The following is a 20571-nucleotide window of genomic DNA, read 5'->3' as shown; positions in this document are numbered from 1 at the left end:
CGAAAAGTACACCACAATACATGGCAAGGATAGGAAGGCTTACCTATTTGGCACACTCAGAAACGTGAGACACTAGGAACGAAACGACCTGTTACGCCAAAGAAAGGACAACTACTGACTAATTGCCGCCCAAAATAGTATTCATATGCCGATTGGTCGGCTAGCCTGAAACAAACGAATGTCAGTCCAACACTTTGACCTCGTGTTCCAATATGGCAGAGTAAAATAGATCCTCATTTGTTTCAGGTTTGCATAGATTGCAAGCACCATTATTTGTTACCACCACAACCATATCGAATTCAAGAACATCCTTAAAAGTGTGACAACCTATGGCTGCTAATTTAAAAGTTAATGGCATTCACTAATAATGATCCAAGTGTAGGAATAACAAAGTTAAAAGGTTCAAGGCCAAACAGATGGGGAAAGATAGTTTAACGTTAACTCACGGAATAAGTCTGTAACTGAATGTTTCATGCATGCACTTTTCAACTACATGTACGCAATGTTTAACACTTAATTTCACGTATATTAAAAAATGTTGATCTTGAAGTGTCACATAAAACGCGATCATCTACGGAAAATAAATGGATCGTCTTGTACGTATGGGTTCCCTTTTGCTAGTCCCATTTTTATGGCGCCCTTTTCGAATTCAAACACTGCTACCGCTTTAACAACTGTTTTATGTTCATTGTGCTGCGTGGCAAAAATTCATAAACTTTTGAATTTAAGAAAATTTTCATCAAGATTTTTTGGCTTTATTCATTTTAATAGTTAGTCAGGTTAAAAATTAGAATTAGATTTTGATTTAATTTCTTTGTTTAAACTTTTACAGATGTGGCAGTGCCGTCGGAATCGCGAGGTCTGCTGCTCGAAATGTAAAGTCAAAACAAGCATGCTGCAAAGTCCAAGTGTTGATGCATTTTGTATTTCTCCACAAAAGTAGATGTAATGAACGTAAAGAAATAAAGTCTAACATTGATTTGAAGTCGCCACACATTATGTGCTTGTGCTGCTATTCTTGATTGGTGTCGGTGTAAATTGCCATTATGGGAAATCCTTATCTGAAAGATAGCAGCGCAAAGCCTTTCCCATTTCATCAACGGCGAAAATTTAGAGGAAACATGAGTTTCCTACCTGTGCCCATAACAACCCTAGATGGAGGTCAGATATGAAATGTATATTAAAGTGGGGTGACTAATGGGAGCCCTAGATGTTCAACTTACACGAAAAACTAAACAAACAAACAATGACAGAAATACACTCACTTTTACATCTTCAGGAGTAGCAGAAGGATCTACTAGTCTTGCAACTAGCGTCCGTCATCAGCTTCCACATGTTTTACTTATAGAATGTATGTTAGAAAGAATGTGTGCCATGTACGAAACAGATTCAGCAAAACAAAAAGAGCTGTATGATGGTGAGTTCAGGAACCAAAATAGTTTAACCTAATTAAACTCATCCTAGGTTTTTTGTTTGCTTTCATTTTTAGCATTGCGAAGTTACTTCATTACATTTCGTCTCCTACCTCGAAGCACTGGTTTTCCAGGAATGGATGGAGTCAGGTTAAAAATATCTTCTGACTTAAACAAACTGTTTTACCTAGCAAAGCATCAGCTGGCCACAAGTAGTCAAACACCTACAACAGCTGGCCCTTTGGCTGTTGCTAACTCATCCCCCCTTGCTGGGAGCATTTGGTAACAATTTGCTACATTCTAACAATTTTTCTTTTTTGCTTTTCTTCCTGGCAGTGCTGTACACTATAAAATCCTATATGTCTAGGAGTTCAATCGATGGCAGCGAACATCTGTTTACGTCGCGCTATCAACTGGATTTCAAAGAAAGGGAATTCATAGCAGCTGGAGGTTTTGGTGTTGTCTACAAAGCTCATAACTTTCTTGATAACATGGAATATGCAGTAAAAAAAATTCTAATCGGGTTCGATATTGTTTCGATCCTTTTTTTTTTTGAATCATTATTGTAACTTTTTTTGTTGCTTCTACATATTCCACTTAATGAAGAATTCCACTTTTTTTTTGTTTTCTAGGCCGAGATCTGCTACCAAAGTTTTACGTGAAGTGCATCTTTTGTCTCAACTCCATCACCCAAATATAGTGGCATATAAAAGTGCATGGTTGGAATATTGTCCTCCACAGACATTAAGGTACGTAATTGTTTTTCATACCCCCGTTCTCAATTCAACAGCTTACTTATCATTTCCATGTATCATATTCAGTGAGATTCTTCGACATATGGATATTTCTTCCCAAGACGGTCGACTATCGTCCTCGCTAAACATCAGCAGCTCATCCCAATCTCACGACATAGCTCTGAGCTCATACCCAATAGATTCTTCCAGCAGTAATATTTGAGCACTCTGTTAATTAGTCAATGAATAAGTTTTAATACTATATCTTAGGTGACAGTATTATTTTTGAAAGCGAAACTCCAACCAATCTGTCCCCACGGGATAGTCATCCATCACAAACTTTACAGTAAGTAGACGCATACTATTTTCATACATGTCTTGCCTCGCTTTTCCAGCAAAGTGCTTAAACATGTCGGCGATTGAAGTATTTCTTCTCAACATAGAGCCACATCTATCAGTTCATCCTATTCGTATAATTATGGAAGAACTGGTAGCACACGTCGAGTGGACTGCCGTACCGGTAAGCCAATAAGACACAGGTGCTTGATGAAAATTTATGTATTTGCATTTCTATTCAAAGGTGATGGAATCGTTGCGGAGAAAATTGAAACACAAACCAATTCATCCTCGCGGTGTTATCAAAGCCATCGCGAGGTGGGCAAGGGAAGTGTCATTCTGAGCAGCAGCTTGCTTTACGACCGAGTATTCTCATCTGCTGCCATGTTACTCTATATTCAGATGCAATTATGCCCACAAACTTTACGACATTGGCTGAACGATCGTAACCAACGAAAAAACACGCTCGATAGCATTGACCTCGAGCTATCTATCTTCCGCCGATTAGTACAAGGAATAAACTACATACATCACAATAATATCATTCATCGGGACATTAAGGTATGGTGCGAAAATTTGACAGCGTAAAATACCAAATCTAACATTATTTTCCTTTTACCACATTAACCGTAACCCTTGTCTGTTGTCGAAGCCGGAAAACATATTTGTCGATGCAGAAGCTAATCAGGTGTTAATTGGAGATTTTGGGCTTGCAGTACTAGGATTCACAAATGAACCCAATGGAAGCGCTTTATCAACAGCTAGACCAGGTTCGATTGTTAGTTTTCAGTTTTTCGTGTTTTTACTATCTAACTATAATTTTTCTAATACTCAACTAGTTGGAACACGCGCTGCCACCCGGGGAGTCGGAACTCATACATATGCTGGTAGGTACGACTTGATGTCGGGCGATTTTTTTCGGCATTTTTTTGTTTTATACTCGTTAAAAGAAAAATTTGGGAAAACGGGGTAGTGATTCTCTACAACCTTCTGTAATCTTTCTTCATTTTTTAAACATTTGTTTTTAGCACCAGAACAACTAACCAGTCGAGAATCTTACGCCAAGGTGAGAAAGAAAAATCGTGTATGATCACACAATATATAAACGTGCAAAACTTTCGATATTGCAGAGCGACATATATAGCCTGGGCATCGTTCTCCTAGAATTGCTCAACCCTTTCGAAACGGACATGGAACGATACAAGACAATTGAAAATTTACGAGCGCGTTGTGAAATATCAGAAGAAGTGAAACGTAAATGGCCTAAAATGGTGATTTTAAATGCGTCATTTTACTTCGCCAGACTCATATTCTCAATCGTTTATCAACGAATTAATTTATTATTTTAGGCAATGTTAGTGACGAAAATGATCTCGCGTGACCGTGAATTACGCCCGTCTGCTGAAGAAATCATATCCTATCTCGACTCCAATTCACCTACTTCCAAAACTGCCGCATCAGCAACGAGCCATTTCAGCAAAGATGAACTTTGGTCCATTATCGAGGATTTACGACGTCAAATAGCTGAAAAAGACCTAATCATAGAAGCACTGACAAAAAAACAAAAGTGACCTTTCCAGTATGCAAATAAAATATGCAAGTAATACGTTCGTGTAGGCTGTAATATCGCATGGGTATCTACAGCTCATTGTGATCAAATTTCAAGGCCCAACACCACTTTAGTATGCAAAGAAACCATTCCGTAAGGTCTGAAATTCCTTTTTTGAAGTTTACAACTAAGGCAACGTTTCGACTCCGCCTTTACTCTTGCACCCGAACGAGTGCAATTGAAGGCGGATTTATCATTTCGACTCGTTGGAGACGGTATGGAAAATGATACCATTTGAGTTCGCATGGGAATGAAATCGCGTGACATCCAACCCCTTCATTGCAGCAACGGTCTTATTTCATAAGTACGCGGGTGTTAGATTTTGCTGATCTTTACGCCCTCAACAAATCTCATACTAAACGTGTAGTAAAAATATGTATTTGCTTTTACTTTACCTCTTTTATTATCTTTTTGTTAACGCATAATCGAATAATGGGTTGATTTGATTTCGTCATTGTACCGTAATTGCAAATTTAACATGGCACACATGGTACATTTTATCGGTTAGTAGAACATTAGGTTAGCAGTTTGGGCGTAAAACACAAGAGCATTTTAACCAGCAAAAACAAATATTTCCTCTTATCTTAGTATTTCGTTATCTGCTCGACTGCTGGGTCTGCTGGTACACAAAGCCTCCCTCTCACGATTTAGATGAGTCTGGCAACCGCGGGAAGATCAAACCGGTCGTTAAAACATTCTTTTTTTCCTCCCGAATTTTATGGATAAACAAATGTTTAATGCTCGTTCACTTGGGAGCGTGAAAAATTGTGATTCGATGGCATCCATTTCTCATGAAACTATTTCTGACGACTTGTCCTTGTGAAATTTTGCTGGCGAGTCGTATCAAACTTACATCATCCAACTCTAAGTATTAAAAAAATATATATCGATGATAGCCGCTGGTGTTGCCCACAGAGGCTAGCACAACCCTATTTCGCCTGTGCTGTTTTACACACAGCTGTCGACATGACATTTGCGTCGTAAACAGCGCTGTTGTAGGGGCTGCCCCTGTCTTGCAGTGTAAAGGTAAATTAATGTGTTATTTTGAAGTGACAACACATTATAATAGTGAATTAGGATTCGTTTAGTCGCGTTATTAATTGTTCAATGTGTTTTTTTGTGATGTGGCGAGTTTTTTTTTGCGGAAAAATCGATAAAGTTTGTGTACCTGAGGGGTCTAAAAGTGATCTTTACTAATTTGTCAATCTTTTGCAGGACAGTCTGTTGTACATAATTGTGAAAACAGCAAGCTAGCTCCCAGCTGTGTTAGTTTGTGATGAAGGTCGGACTTTACTGCACCTTTACTATGTGAACTTGGAATACCTTGCCCATAATCCTGAAGACTTGAATAGACTTTAAGGCAAACAAAGAATGGCAGCTGAAGAATTTGTTCTGCGGTGGAATAACCACCAGCAGAATTTTGCTGCTGTGGTAGAGGACCTGTGGAGGCATGATACCTTCACAGATGTGATCCTCTGCTCTGAGGGAAGGGTGTTCCCCGCTCACCGTGTCATTCTATCAGCTTGCAGCCCTTACTTTCTTGAAATCCTCAGCAAAGTGCCTGAGCACCAGCATCCTGTTGTGTTCCTCCAGGGGGTGCCGCTCAAGGATCTGCATTCTTTGCTCACCTTCATGTATTCAGGAGAGGTGGTTGTATCAGCTGGGTGTGATATGGCCTCGTTCTTTCGAACTGCTGAAAATCTTCAAATCAAAGGTACTATATCACCTAACTCGCTGCCTTTTTTATATCTTATATAGGCATAGATAATTTTTTTTCATTATTATTGTAAATCTCTTGATTTTACATTTCCATTGATATTCAATTATGCAATAAGCTGTTCAAGAGTCTCAAATCCACACCGTCATTTGGAGTATTTATCACATTATTGATTTCTTCTTCAGGACTGGCTTCGTCGTTGTTCCCATTTGCTGTAGCTCCCGAACCCGTAAACACACCACTCAGCGCGAGTGAAGGGGGCGCGGGATCGGCGGAGAACATAAATGCAGGTTACCAAGTGAGCCGTCCAGCACCGGGAAACAGCGGAACAGTTAGCCCACCCATCACAGGCGACAGGCGATCCCATCACGTTTCAAGACCAACCATAGTATCCGAACCAATGCGGCCATCTTCAGCTGACGTGGATAGTCCACAACACCAACAACAAGCAATTAGAATAGATGGCCGAATTACAACTTCTCCTGGACGCGCAAGTCCTCCCCTACCATTACCCATACGTGCCCCTGTTATTGGCCCAGTTGCAGCCGAGCAGCATGCGTTTTCTCAGCATCACAGCATGCTTTTGTCCTCTCTAATGGGCAACAGGTAACGGTCAATGTCACGCTTAATGGAATTTCAAAATGACTCGTTTAACTTTTATTAGGTACTCGCCGACACCACTCACCAACCGATTAATACCTGCTGCCCTACCCGTTGGTTTACCATCTCCATCAGCGGGACGACCTCCGGTAGTAGTGGCCACTCCGCCGATAGGAGTTGGGCCAGAAGGACCTTGGGTTCCTCGTCAGCAGCAGGTCGTCCCTATTGCTCCTCCTATACCACCAGGGCCAATCGCCTCCCAACGAATGCCTACCTATCCTCCTCCACCCCCGTTGCCTGGGCCGTCGTTTAGCCGACGCGGTCGCCCTCCATCAGACGTCAACGCTCCTCGTCAAGAGTCTACGCCGACCACTGCGTCTACGATAGCTGTGTCTGAAGTGCCTGCCGCGGTTGCAGTGGCCGAACCACGACCAGCACCGTCCGCCCAAAATCAGGTAAGATAGCATTAGGCCTTTTTGTGTGTCTGTGTGTAGAAAGATCAATAAAGATTTTATGTTTTTTCCGCTCCAGCCGTTGCGAGTGACAGTGGTGACTCCCCAGGGCCCAGTTACCATGTTCCAGTGTCCCTATTGCGGAAAACGCTTTCGGCGAAGAGATCACTTGCGCCAACACATCCGCACTCACACAGGTGAAAAACCATTTCAATGCAACACCTGCGGCCGCCGATTTAGCCAGTCGCAACAAGTGCGAATCCACATGCGTGTTCATTCCGACGCCTCGACGACCGGAACGGCCAACCACCCACCACACGTCCCACCCACGCCGGGCCAAGGTAAACAGATGCATTGCAGTTTTGCTAGCATTAGTTTTGATTTCATCCGATGAACACATTGAATAGGATCACTCACAGGGGCTGGCCATAGTCGAAGCAACAGAGGTCGCGATTCATACCTACGTGGCAGCAGCAGCAGTAGCATTGGTAGCGCCCCAAGAGAAGCCTTTGTGGCCGAATCGGACGTTCAATCGAATGTGATCGCCTCTCAGCCGGGCATTGGTGCCGGCTCCAACGGAAGTCCAAGGACTTCTTCGGCCGGATCGGTTCTTGCAACGACCTCCCCTCCGCCACTGATACAGACCAAACCGACCAGTCCTCCTCCTAGTTCCTGCGACCAGGATTCACCGACGGCCAACAATAATAATGCCTAAAGGTGGTAGGTTGGGATGTAGGGGGAGGTCCTGAGTTAGGAAATGGGGAAAAATCTTGTTTTCACATTAAATCTTTTAACCTAAGCCTCGTGCGATATCCAAGCGCCATTCATCGTACTGCCGTACCATGTTCAATGCTCTTTAACAAATTGAATTTCCCTGCCCTATATTAATACCGCTCCAAAATATCTTTCTCTCCATTTTGGGGCTGGTTCACTGCCATCAGCCGGTCGAATTCTTTTTTGCCCCATTTTCCCTTTATTTTCCTTTTGGCTAAAGGAGCCTTTTGGGGTGAAACCGGTTAACCGTTGCTTTTTTTTCTATATATATTATCGTTGATTAACCGTGGGCATTTTTAAAAAAACGAGCGTTTTTTCCACCTTTTTTTTAAGTGTGTGCCTGGTAGGATTTGCTCTTTTAAGGTCGGTGCCTTTGATTGGGTTAAGCAGAGATAGACAATGCGCTAAACGAGGCGAGAGAAACAAATAGGCGCAGCGTTGTGTTAGTGAACAGCCCAGTGATTGTGATCATTGAAATCCGAGACCCAGAATATGAGCCAGCGAAGGAGCGTGAGATTGAAAGTAAAAGAGAATAGCTGATTGTGCGAATTTAAGCATTTCAGAACAGTCTGTGATAACCCAGTTGAGTTAGAATCGACAGAATTGCACAGCGGAAAATCCAAAAAAAACAAAACAATTATATATGTTGCAACTAACTCGTGATAAAAGGCGCTGTGCTTCTTGGTTGATATGTTTCATGCGTGTTGTTAAAATAACTCGTAGATGGAAAAGACGTGGAACTGACTGTGAAAGGATATTCTATCGCGCCAAGCCATCAAATGTGTACGTGTGTTGTCCCAAAAATCCCCCTCCCTCCCTCCCTCCCTCCCCTTTTTCCTCTTTAGAGTCACAGTTCTCAAGCCGAGTGAATGACAGGCAACGACGAGTGTTAAAAAAACGCTAATTATTTCGTGAAATCCATTTCGTGAATTAGGTAAAATAATTTCCCGTTTTATAGGCAAAGAAAAGAAAAAGAAAAAAATCAGTAATAATAATGTTATGGATCAAATCAGTCACGGCGTTCGATCGTGCATAGTTAGTAAATTTGTTTCCCCTCCCCAAAAAGAAATTAGCTTCAAATTTGACTTATCGTGTTAAGCCGTTGACCCACCCCACCCTCCATATCTTTTAGATTCTTTTTTAGAACATCTCGTCGTTGCGTAGTACCACACTCGTTGCTCAACCATTGGACGTGACTGACTTGCGTGCCTTTTCTGTCAATGAATGGTCGTCTGTTTCCCCCCTCCCACTCCCCTTTTTTTGTAATCGTAATCATCTGCCAGGATCCATGTTTCAAAAACACATCCAGCAGCCTAGTAGAGTTTTCGACTTTGATCTTCCTTCACATCAAAATTGTCCTTTTCCCCCTCGAGAATGCAGATTTTTTACTGCTACTTAACGACCTTAACCATAATTTTTCAATTCTTTCCCTCAAAGGACAATGTTGATTGTTCCCCTATTGTTTTAATAGTTATGTGACCGTGCGTATGGATGAGTGAAAACCGACATCATCGCAGTAGATTAACTAGTGACGGTAACAACAAATGCGAGTCAGTTAGCGTATTGAGTACCAACAACCGGTGAATTGTGAAAAGAAAAACAAAAAGGAAGGCGCAAACGTTTGTGCGGAATCGAATCTAGTCTTTAATTCGGAAGATAAATTTTTAAAGTTTCGTATAATTCCTTTTTAAAAGAAAAGTGACGATCAGATATAGAAATGATCTGTTAAATTGTTTGTTTTTTTGGCTTGTTTTAAAAGTTTTTTGATTCATTTAAAGAATGGATGATATCTCGAACCCACAAACTTCTAAAGATAACACCAAAAGAAAAGATGTGCCTGATTTCGACTGTGAATGCTTTCATACACAAACCCAGATTCGGACAAGTGCGAAGGGGAAAAACCAACAAAGAGAACGGGAATTGGTACCAGTACCTGTGTGCGGCTGTGCGATGTCAATTATTTCCTATCATTTATGTTATACTATATTATCCCTCTTGATTCCTCTTTTTACTACTGGCGCCAGCTTTTTTTTATCGCTCTCCAGCAATTTTCCCCGTTTTTTATACGTTCATTTTCTCTATCTCTTTTTTTTTCTTGTCCTTTTTTTGAGTGAATCTGTGTGACAATGATGTCGTTGATTCGCGTCCATGTCAAGGCGCAATACTCATTATTAATGTCTTTTTCGTGTTTTAAACTTCTCTCTCAAGCGCAGTGATCGGTAAAGCGTGGATGTCTAATGTTCGTTTCCTTCCCCCCTCCCTTTTTTTTTGTTTTATCTTTACCTTTTTTTAATTTTTACCTTCCGGTTGATTAGCTTTTCCCCTCTTTTTTCACCCCGCTCTTTTTCTACTTTTTGTCGTTGCCTTTTTGCCTCTTTATTAGAGTGTAACTCGTGTTTTTGTCACGTGACAATCGACTTTGTTCGATCCTGTCAAAAAAAAATCCTTTTTATCTGTTTCGTTTACTTTTCGTTCTGCGTCCGTTGCCGAACCAGTGAGGGGGGGGGGGGGGGGGAGCAGACATAACCTTGTTACATTAGGGAGCGAATCAGTATGATGTCCCGCCAACTGTGACTATTACTGATACTCACCTGAATCCACAAAAGTGAGATGGGGAGGTGGAGCTGTCTAGTCGTTGCTTTTCTGTTCATCCGCAAATGCGTGAGCGAAAAAGGAGGGTTGGGAGATTCCAACTTGCCAGCAATAATTAATAGCTGAATAGAATGTCATGAGAGAAAGAAAAAATTAATTACGACCATACAATATGGTAAAGGATAATGTGTCTGCTTGGTGTGTGTACAGTGATGGTATTCAAACTCTCCACCCCCCAAATGATTTTTTTAAAAATATAATAAGCGGAGAGGGCGGATACTGCACAAAATGTGATACGGTTCAAAGAGTGGTATTGTTGTGCGTGATTGAAGATTAGTTGAATTAGCGAAAGCGTTTTGAATGCACTTGAACACTTCGACTCCTCCCCCTCCAAAAGACACACAAAAAAACACTTGGAAGTTTGCGTCTTTTTACTTTTATTAGTTAATTTTGGTAGTGTCCTCGATTTTTCTTTTGATCTAGCTTCTCTTCCTTTTGAGGTTGGGTTGGAATATTTTTGTCTTCGTTCACCTGTATTGTGGAAACAGACGGTTATGACCCTTTCATGATTTCAAAATTTACAATACAATTGGATTGATATCTGGATTCTTTCTTTTTACGACCATTGTTTATTGATCTTCGTTTCTTACCTGCCCACACCTTGAAAAATATGCGTAATAGGCGCGGCATTAGATACAGTCAAACCGCACTATTAAAAGACAAAACGAAGGGTCATTGTTCCATTCGTGTAAAGGAGTGGCAAAAATGAAATCATTCCCTGATTGAGAAAAAACAAAGTCTACAAAATCTAGATTTTTTTTTGTATGAAAAAAAAAAATTGGGAAAGAAATTCAAAGACGAAAAAGTTGGGTATGTCAAATGGCCCCGCCCGTCAAACAAACAAGAGATGTTGGACAGAAGACACATTATAAGAACTTTTAGAAGTAGTGTGTGAAGAAGCGAGTGCAATTCTACAGTATCGGAGTGTTTCCAAAAAGTGCTCTTTTCCATGGACGAATTTTTGGAAACACAACACAAACGTACGCCGTCAGCAACAGTGGTTTATGAAAAAAAGGGTATTAATAATGGTAAATGAAACGGCGAACATTCGCAGCGAGTTCGTTCAGTCGGCAGCAGAGTAGACGTACTTCATTACATGGCTATATCTTCGCCACCTCTAGTTATTGAGATGACGTGAAAAGCTTTTAAGAAAAGAGACTTGTCTCGATCTCAACTACTGCTACCAACAAGAAACCCCCACACTGAGACACTGTAGAACCATAACAGAATAGCAGGTCTGAGAAAGGATAAGATCTTCTAATGACTTAACAGAGACGTATGGCAAAAGAAAAAAAAAAAAAAGAAAAAAAAATGGTCGGCGTAGTCTTACAATATCAGAGTTTTAGGTTGCTCCCAGGTAAATATTTCTCGCCCAAAATGGCCATATGTACTAGTTTTTTGGTAAATCGGGTTCTTCAGGTTGAGGTTCTTAGCGATAGCACCTGGCCTTAGGTCGAAGTTCTTCTTGACGATGGCCAGCAACTGGCTTTGGTTGTACTTGGATGTACCATAGTCGAAAATTGTGATTGAGAGGGGCTCCGCTAAACCAATGGCATAAGACACCTAGTAGACAGGGAAAAATGTGTAAGACCGGATAGTATTTAGTTTGTTTCGTGCCAAACACAGAAATTCGATTTACCTGGACAAGGCAGCGGCGGCATATGCCACCCTTGACTAAAGATTTCGCAACCCATCGGGCAGCATATGCAGCAGAACGATCCACTTTAGTATAATCTTTACCACTGAAAGCACCTCCTCCGTGCGCTCCCCAGCCACCATATGTGTCAACGATAATTTTGCGACCAGTAAGTCCAGCGTCACCCTTAGAAAAAAAATAATAGAAACGTCACGTGACGTTACAATAAGTAGGGCGTTACGTGTGCACGTACCATTGGTCCACCGTAAATAAACAATCCACAGGGGTTGATATGGAAAATGGTGTTCGAGTCCATGTATTTAGCGGGAATAACAGCCTTGATGACGTGTTCCATCACGTCTCGCCGAACCTCTTCCAAGGAGGCTTTTGCCAAGTGTTGTGTAGAAATTACTACGGTGTGTACGCGTAGTGGAACACAAGCTCCGTTGTCGAAATAGTACTCACAAGTTACCTTTTACATCGATATTGTGATAAACTATTATCGAAGAATATAATCAAAACTCGTTTTTCTCACTTGAGATTTAGTATCAGGGCAAGCCCACCAGAGAGTGCCATCACGGCGCAATTCGGCAAGTCTTTCATTCAATTTATGAGCGAGAACAACCGTTAATGGCATGCATTCTTCAGTCTCATCAGTGGCGTAGCCAAACATCAATCCTTGATCACCTGAATTTTACAACATTTAATTTATAAATAACCAAAACAACAAATATTATTTCTTTTTTCTCACCTGCTCCAACATTATCATCATCCCGGTCAACATGAACACCACTGGCAATGTTGGGTGACTGTTGTTCTAATGCAACCAAAACATTACATGTTTTGTAGTCAAATCCTGGGAGAGGGAAAAATTGTGTTAAAATACCTCATAAACAATAAAACAATAATAATCACCTTTAGACGAATCATCATATCCAATTTGTTGAACTGTGTTACGGATAACCTTTTGATAGTCCACAATGGCACGTGAGGTGATTTCACCACAGACCAAAACCATGCCTGTTTTGCTGACAGTTTCTGTAAACAAACAATGATTATTAAATGAAAACTAGTGGCATTTATACAGGAGCCTACCACAGGCAACTTTAGCATTTGGATCTTGTGCTAAATGTGCATCTAAGATAGCATCACTGACTTGATCGCATAGCTTGTCTGTACAAAAAATGCCAAACAAACAGGGCATTGACATAAAATCAATAATGTAAGCCATTTTAGTATTAAACATATATTCGACGTTGCTCTTTGAAATTACCTGGATGCCCTTCTCCCACCGATTCCGATGTGAAAAGAAACGTTTCAGACGTTCCGTTTGTGCTCAAATTCTCTCCGTTAAGAACTTCTTTTCCCGGCATGTCGAATTAAATTCAACCAACAATTTAAAAACACTTTACACTTTACAACAAAAAACGCGGACTCCTTATTTTGATTTCTTATTTCTAAGCTTGACACAAAAGCCCGTGGCAGTTTAGTAGACACGAGAGTAACTTGCTGGAATATCGAAGTGAGAACTTCCTAGTTCGACTGCTGTGTGTGGAAAGAGGCCTTTGCACGTGGCAACCTGCAATTTATAGACTTGCTCAAATATCGATCACGATATTTTGTTAAATCGGGAATCGTCGTGAATCCTTAAACTTGATATTTGACCACGCTCACGCACTTGGGATTGTCATCCAACTTGCGACATGTACGACCTACAAGTAACTGAAGTGTAAGAAAATCCTGATTTTGACTCTATGACACGTTGCAGTCGCAATTACAATGCAGTTTGCATCTTAGCAGACGATCGCCTGTTAAGCAAAAGTTTACCGCGCCAAATCTTCTGAAGTCGTAGTTTCCTTCTTCTCCACTAAGTTTCTAGGTCCATTCCGCCCTATTTAGGCCACTCAGGGCTATTGACATCTCGCCAGTCGCCACACAGATGAACCAGTGCGCGATAGGAGTCGCCAATCGATCAACCTTATCGACCTCACGTTACTTGAATGAGTTAACACTCAATGGCCTTCTAAAACGTTTTCTCCGAAACGCTAGGAGGGCGGTTTTAAGCAAAACTGTACAAATATTTTCAAAGACTTGACAGAATGGCGTTCTACATCAAAAGCCGATCGAAAGTTCTGATTGCATTGACACAAAGGCCACATCGCTTGTATATTTTCAACAAAAACCTTGAAGACCTGTTTCCTTATTTGTTGTAGATTTAAACAACAGGAAGAGCAGTGGCTAAAAATCATTCCATCGCTAACGACCTCCAGTTCTGTTTTACTACCAAAGTATAGACCTACCAAGACCAAGTACCCTCAAGGAAACAACGGAGATGCCTTACGCCCATAGGAAAAAGGTCTGCCATAATAGCAGTGAACATCGGCGGTTTGGTCACGTACGTCATAGCCCAACCTTTTCAGGATATAACATAACGTTTCACGAGGAATCGTACTATCTTACCAGGAAGATTTTGAAAAAAAAAATGGTGCAATTTGTTGCAGCTGAAAACGAAGCAATTCTACCTTCGTCATGATAATGTCGAAAGCTTCTGCAAGGCTGGTGATAAGAAAAACTATTTACCTCATGTAATCATGCATTCCATGCTTACTTTTTCGAGATGAACATGGATACGAATACCTTGATTACCACCCAGATTCCATGACGTTTCAGATGTGTTTTTGACAAGAAAGAAAAGCGTTGTTGCATTATGCCAAGATACTACGTCTGAGAAATAATCTATGTGGCAGAGCCTGAGGACTTTAAGACGAAGTAAAATCCGTCTAGAAACTGCGCATCATTCCTTGAATTTCAAGGACGGCTACGAAAACCCCTTTGGTTACTCTTATCGAAGGACGGTTCTTACTGGAAGTCAGTCAAGATTTACAGAAAATATTAACACAGCATATGAAAATACGGCCATTCTCGTCTACCGAAACTGCCACACCCACAGAAAATACTTCCGTACTTCCCCGAATAATTATCACTTTGTATTTGTTTTCTTTAAAAAAGTACAGTTCATTCTGAAAACAAAAATTTCATCAATTAAGACAGATATTCGAATGAGAGATTATTCAATGAGCATTTGGCCACCGACCATTGGTCTTTACAAATATACCCAGTTGTAACTAACCAAATGAATCAACAGAAAGCTAGGTATTTACATGACAGTAAGAAAATTATTGCAACAAACCTATTTCCTACAAAGTAATAAAGGAAGGTAACACACCTATCGGCGTACGCGTTTTAGGTCCCGAAGGTTTTTCAACAATCTCAACATCCACGTCATCAAGGACTTCTTCATCTGGTTTGGCCTTTGATTCTTCATCATAATAACGCTTCTGCGCCTTCTTTTTAGAAGTTTTGGTCTTCTTGATGCTTTTATTTGATTTATTAATAATAGCCAACCTTTGAAGCTTGCTGCCGTGATGTGCCAATGGTGTGCAGAGTGGGGACTTAAAGTTGGTGAAACTACGATTGACAACGAAACGGTTGGCAAGAGACCGATTGATAACGGAGCGGCTTACGTTGGAGCGGTTGGAAGCAAGTTTCCCCACAATGAGGCTATTGGGTTTCCAACACTTGTTTCGAACCAGTCTATATTTGCTTTGAAGAATCTTGGGTAATGACGTTCGAGGACTTGCAATCTTGTTGGCCTTCTTTTTCGTTTTGGCAAGCCGGTTATCCAATTTAAAACGTGAATTACCTGGGGGCTGCTTTTCAATTGGCGTACTTGTTAATTTTGGGGGAGTTAGCGTCTTGAATATGTGGTGTTGCCCACGTTGGGTAAAACGATTAATTATCTTCGGAGACTTTGCAGCGGATTTTCGAACCAGTTTATAGGCATGTTTAATGGCAATGGTTTTTAATGGGCTCTCCATTTTCCGCCATTTATATTTGTTTTTCACTGACTGATTTGTAAAATTGAACTTTGTCAGTTTACGACGATCTGCAAGGTGACGAATGGGACTTGGTTTTGTCTGCTCTTGTTGCGGAATCTGTTCAGAGTTATGGATGTTCAAGGTTGAAATTGGCTGTTTACTTGCCTTCACTTGTTGCTGAACAGCCTGTCTATCCACAGATGGGATTTCATCGTTTTGAACAAGCACAACTCTTTCAGCATGATACATTTCTTGACAGTTCAAAGGCATCCCAATATTCTTTTCAGCTTGTACATGAGGAAAAAACTTGGGATTGATGATTATTCTTTTGGGGTTGGGCAATTCTGGGGGTGGAAGCACATTTGGTTGAAAGAAGGCTGGGTTGACATGGACAAAATTTCCTCTAACTGCAGGAGGGCCAGGTACCACTTGGTTCCACTGCCAGTTTAAGCTTGCAGGATTTACATGAAAATAATGTAGTGGGTAATTCCCTATCATATTCTGTGGATTGTTTGGATTCATTCCAGTTATCTAAAAAAAAAAAAACGAAAATTAGAAAATCAATTACAACATCAATACTGTTGAGTACCATATTCCATATGCAACCTCATGTACAGGTGCAAATGATCATGTACGAAATCCAAAATTTACCATTTGGTTACAACCCAAAGAAATAAGAAATGTTACCCTGTCCCAAACAGGATTCTATAACAACATTTGAAAAAGTGCTTAGCAATACAACACGAGGACTAAGACGTACGTTTGGATTTTAACGAATGGTTGCGTAAAGGCTTAAAAATTTACTTGCTGATAATGCCAGATAAAACTATACATTGCTCAAACCATGTCTAACCATCTACATTTTTAGTCTCTATAGATAATTTAAGGAAACCTACATATTGGACAAGGTCCCAAAAAAGCTTAATTTACAAAAACTCAGAAAGTTTCATAAGATTTAACAAAAAAGATTAGAGAACGGAATAAACTTTCTTTTTTTGTTGTTTACGAAGTTCCAGCTTTTTGCGACGGTGCCAAGTAAGAATAAAATATGGTTAGTTGGCATCGGAGTCATAGAGAAGACTGACTCTAGAGGGGATATTCCCTCCTTGATGTCCATTGTTTTGTTTTCCTGTAAAACCTTTTGGGAAGTAGTTTCAGAGTCTAATATCGCAGCTTTAAGGTTTTCTCGAGTCTCAGATGTTTTTTTGTATTTTTTCCTGCAACAGCAATTTTATTCATCAGGTATATAGTTGAATATATCAATATCCCCTATATGACTTTGCTGGGACCAAGTTGCACGCCACACATCATCGTTTAACCGGCAACAGTGTTCTATTCAAACGGTTTTGTTTTCACAGTCGAATAGCGTTTTTCAAAACATTTAGTACGATACATAAGAGGGAAGAGAGGAATCGTTATCTGCATTTAAACTCAAAATTGGCCGATGACATTGAGCTAATGTTTATAAGTATCTAGAGGCTAGAATCATTATGGACAGTATGAAGACCTCCGTGGATTACGCCACTCAGTTACTCAATTATCCACCAAAAACCATCACTGATTTTGGTAAACAGGCTTCGAAGTTACGACCTCATTACTCTATGTAATTAAAGTAAAAATTTAACTTTACATTTAGTCCTTGGGACACTGGACTCAACTGTTACAGAGTGTATGGATGTCATGGAAAAATCATTGTTGGAAAGCTCTGTCTTTGAAGATATTCCCAAAGAAAATATTGCCAGAGGGGTAGATCTTCTAAGATCAAGATTTTCAAAAAAAATGGAGCCTATCTGCAGCAAGCTTGAAGTATGCATATATTTTCCAATTTTAAAGAGAAATCAACACCTTAAAACACTTCAAAGAAAGATGAAATTGTTGAACATTACAACTTCAGTACCGATGCATGCACTCATTGTTTGTTTGTAACCTTGAAACAGAGGTTTATGACAGAGGTGATTTTAAAGGTTCCTGACCATGTACTCTTGCCTGAAGATGCAGCACAAAGAACCAAACATCACGAAAAAGAACACAAGAAGATTCTCAAAGAAATAGAGAGCATCAAGAGTGATATCCAAATGGTATTCCATTTTACATTTGATACTTTTCTGACGAATTTAAATTGTTGTTTTAGGAAAAATACAAAAAAGTAGTCTTCAGAGGAAAATTAAAAGAAGCAACTGAGACTCACGAAAATCTTAAAGCTGTAGCTTTAGAAACTGAAACTACTTCCCAAAAGGTTTTACGGGAAAATAAAACAATGGACATCAAAGAAAATTCTGAATTTATCCTTGCAAAATTTGAGAGGTGTAGAGCTCAGTTAAAGGACTTGCAAGAATTGGCACCACCACCAGATACTAAGGACACAAATAAACTCTACCGCCAAAAAGAAAATGACCTGTTCAAATAAACTATTATTCGTTCAAATTGCATTTTTGTGTCGTGTACGTGGGGGCCTGGGTTTAATCAATAAGCAAGTAGTTCTCTCTTAACGATCTCTTTCTAATTAGTATTTGCCACGTGGTGTTGGTTTGTAGGAACTGAACATATCTCAACTATTGCCATTGCCAGCAGATTTGCATATGCCCAAGAAAATGTTTTGAAATCTATAGTTGTTTTCTTATGAAGGAGAGAAAAAGTACATTAAACGGGAAGGAGTTTTATGTGTCAATGTGCATTTGCTGTGATTGGCTGGATGGGCCTACGTCAAAACCGCCGCCGGCTGAAGTGAATCGGTGGGATTGGGTTTTGGAACGTTAGAATGTGGATGGAAACTTGGATATAAGCAACTTTTCAGTTCACGAGCATTGTTTATAACGGGTGGGCGACAGCACGTAAGCCGACGGGCAGGGTAGGGGGTGCTTTGCAAAATAATATTGACTAAATATCTTTTTAAAAAAATTTAATAGCATCACTACAAAGATTCGAACTCGTGAAATCAGCATGGCAGCCGCGAATTATGCCACAGCGCCATACTTCAAAAAGTTAATACTTAATATATACATAAGCTAGCTATTTGAATGAGGGACAGCTAAAGCTAAATTTGGTTGAGATGTGCGGTCCTGGCACAATGGTTACCGTCCTCGCTTTGTATTCTGTAGTCCCGTTGGTGTTACCTACTGTTAGTTGGTGTTACCCGTTGGTGCCTACCTACTAACCTAGCAGGTTAGTAGGTAGGCAGGCAGGCTGGTTTTCGCTGAAATCTAGCAACATTGTCTCGATATCTAGTGAGCAGACGACTAAACAACTAGAAGCAGAAGGTGTTATAATTGACACGTTTACTCGTGTTGCTGAAAGGCCCATCAGATTTCGAAAATCCTATTTACCAATAACTTCTGAGGAATGAGTAACATATCGGAAGTGTTTGATGACATTTTTTCAAACTGTGATGTTCTTATTTCTAGTTTACAAAAAGAAAAAGGTATGTTGAGTATGTGCCAAGCTGATTTCCTCAAGTTTCATATATAATTTTCCATATTCCCTAGATTCTTCTTTGCAGCCATATGAACATAGTTTACAGGAATTTCATTCAAATTTAGCATCATTTTCCAAAGTCTTATCCCATGAAGCTACAAAATTTGCTATTGCTCACAGTAGCCCACCTTTTCCAGATGTGTCAACAACAAAAAGTTTAGCTGGAAGTTTGTGTAATGCAACAAGTCAATTAGTAGGATGCTATCTTTTGTTACCCTACAACTGTGGGTCAACATTTCTTCAAGTTATAGAGAAAGAGTTGGAATCCTTGCTTTTGGGTCTAAAGCAGTTTGTAGAAGCAATTCAGAATTTAATTCTTAAAAAGTATTAATAACTTTATTTCTTTGCCCTGTATTCCACTTTTTGAAATGGTTTCTTTTTGTTTAGTGATACTCTGCAGCCCTGTCTTGTATCTACTGGGATTCTCTGGGAATTTTGTGACAGACTGCCAACCTTGCCCCAAAACAATAAAGAAGCAGTATTGGCTGTGCTAAGTAGAGAAGAAGAATTAATAAATGATGCAATCGAAGAACTAGAACAAGTAAGTTTATATTTTTTTTTTTATCCTACTAGTCCTGTCTAATTTCTGTTTATCTATTTTAGGCTGTGGATGCTTCAACCAATGATGAAATCGATTCCGACGATGAAACCGTGATTCATGGGGTTGGACAAGAACTACAGCCGTCAGTCAGAGGTCTTGTAAAAACTGCAGCCGCGCTGATACGAAAAACGAAAAAAGTGGTCAACAATTTCAATGGGTAAAAGAACGCTTGTGAAACACTTAAAGGCATTCAGCCTTTTATCTTCAATTACTTTTTCAGTATCGACCAAAACAGACTAGATCCTGTAGTCGAAAGCGTTTCTAGCATGAGTACGGAAGTTGACGACCTAATCTGTTCCCTCTATGCTCCCGTAAACCTGATACTAGCTGTTGGACATGGCAACAAGCTCTCATCTAAAGTGGACAATCTTTTGAAAACTGTTCAGGGTATAGCGTGCGAGGATGATAAAGCCTGGATCGAATTGTTGTCTAAAGCTGTTCAACATAACTTCCAAAATTTGCAAAGCAAAGCAGCATCGGGGTAATATTTGATATTTTTTTAGTACTCGGCGGTTTTTAGCTGAAAAAATTAACGGTGGCCGCAACCATCTACAACGATATTCTTGTACGATTTATTTCCGAATCTTCTTTATTTTTCTCAAACCCTATAATTTTAAACTTAATTTGTAATTAAATTTATAGCCTAATTTATCGTGGACCTCATGTTGACTAACCCATACCATAGTTATATAACTTGCT

At 40.1% G+C, this 20571-nt stretch overlaps 6 protein-coding genes across 8 annotated transcripts; 4 read left to right on the top strand and 2 right to left on the bottom strand.

Annotated features, from left to right (window-relative positions):
- Positions 1–852: 852 nt before the first annotated feature.
- LOC130692451 (eukaryotic translation initiation factor 2-alpha kinase 3-like) lies at positions 853–4088 on the top strand. 2 transcript variants are annotated; one of them, XM_057515561.2, is made up of 14 exons: positions 853–1161; positions 1280–1417; positions 1490–1694; positions 1780–1935; positions 2045–2161; positions 2234–2358; positions 2417–2492; positions 2590–2666; positions 2727–3043; positions 3135–3252; positions 3322–3369; positions 3511–3548; positions 3613–3753; positions 3832–4088. In XM_057515561.2, exons 1-14 carry the CDS (start codon positions 1047–1049, stop codon positions 4051–4053), a joined length of 1893 nt encoding a protein of 630 aa, XP_057371544.1. In that variant the 5' UTR covers positions 853–1046; the 3' UTR covers positions 4054–4088. The 2 variants fall into 2 exon arrangements, with proteins under 2 accessions (XP_057371544.1, XP_057371543.1); XM_057515560.2 differs by having other exon boundaries at positions 2572–2666.
- A 576-nt stretch (positions 4089–4664) lies between these two features.
- Positions 4665–8442, top strand: LOC130692485 (zinc finger protein 865-like). The gene is made up of 6 exons (XM_057515600.2): positions 4665–5117; positions 5307–5805; positions 5994–6414; positions 6473–6863; positions 6940–7201; positions 7268–8442. Exons 2-6 carry the CDS (start codon positions 5463–5465, stop codon positions 7573–7575), a joined length of 1725 nt encoding a protein of 574 aa, XP_057371583.1. The 5' UTR covers positions 4665–5117; positions 5307–5462; the 3' UTR covers positions 7576–8442.
- A 2390-nt stretch (positions 8443–10832) lies between these two features.
- On the bottom strand, positions 10833–13482 carry LOC130691902 (S-adenosylmethionine synthase-like). Its single transcript, XM_057514941.2, has 8 exons — positions 13196–13482; positions 13018–13095; positions 12838–12960; positions 12674–12778; positions 12458–12609; positions 12176–12394; positions 11926–12108; positions 10833–11849 (listed from the first exon to the last, which is right to left on the bottom strand). The coding sequence occupies exons 1-8, from the start codon at positions 13293–13295 to the stop codon at positions 11613–11615; spliced, it is 1197 nt and encodes a 398-aa protein (XP_057370924.1). The 5' UTR covers positions 13296–13482; the 3' UTR covers positions 10833–11612.
- A 1414-nt stretch (positions 13483–14896) lies between these two features.
- LOC130691901 (uncharacterized) lies at positions 14897–16822 on the bottom strand. 2 transcript variants are annotated; one of them, XM_057514938.2, is made up of 2 exons: positions 16697–16822; positions 14897–16331 (listed from the first exon to the last, which is right to left on the bottom strand). In XM_057514938.2, exon 2 carries the CDS (start codon positions 16320–16322, stop codon positions 15120–15122), a length of 1203 nt encoding a protein of 400 aa, XP_057370921.1. In that variant the 5' UTR covers positions 16323–16331; positions 16697–16822; the 3' UTR covers positions 14897–15119. The 2 variants fall into 2 exon arrangements, with proteins under 2 accessions (XP_057370921.1, XP_057370923.1); XM_057514940.2 differs by having other exon boundaries at positions 16731–16795.
- A 355-nt stretch (positions 16823–17177) lies between these two features.
- On the top strand, positions 17178–18224 carry LOC130691906 (protein MIS12 homolog). Its single transcript, XM_057514945.1, has 4 exons — positions 17178–17366; positions 17437–17606; positions 17738–17878; positions 17932–18224. The coding sequence occupies exons 1-4, from the start codon at positions 17291–17293 to the stop codon at positions 18205–18207; spliced, it is 663 nt and encodes a 220-aa protein (XP_057370928.1). The 5' UTR covers positions 17178–17290; the 3' UTR covers positions 18208–18224.
- Positions 18225–19057: 833 nt separating this feature from the next.
- LOC130691903 (cyclin-D1-binding protein 1 homolog) lies at positions 19058–20427 on the top strand. The gene is made up of 5 exons (XM_057514942.2): positions 19058–19218; positions 19283–19595; positions 19659–19812; positions 19875–20029; positions 20093–20427. Exons 1-5 carry the CDS (start codon positions 19140–19142, stop codon positions 20355–20357), a joined length of 966 nt encoding a protein of 321 aa, XP_057370925.1. The 5' UTR covers positions 19058–19139; the 3' UTR covers positions 20358–20427.
- The last annotated feature ends 144 nt before the right edge of the window (positions 20428–20571 follow it).

Source organism: Daphnia carinata, chromosome 1 (assembly GCF_022539665.2).
Source record: "Daphnia carinata strain CSIRO-1 chromosome 1, CSIRO_AGI_Dcar_HiC_V3, whole genome shotgun sequence".
Lineage (NCBI taxonomy): Eukaryota > Metazoa > Arthropoda > Branchiopoda > Diplostraca > Daphniidae > Daphnia > Daphnia carinata.
The sequence above is the reverse complement of the archived record's forward strand: the minus strand, read 5'-3'. Positions and strand labels throughout refer to the sequence as shown.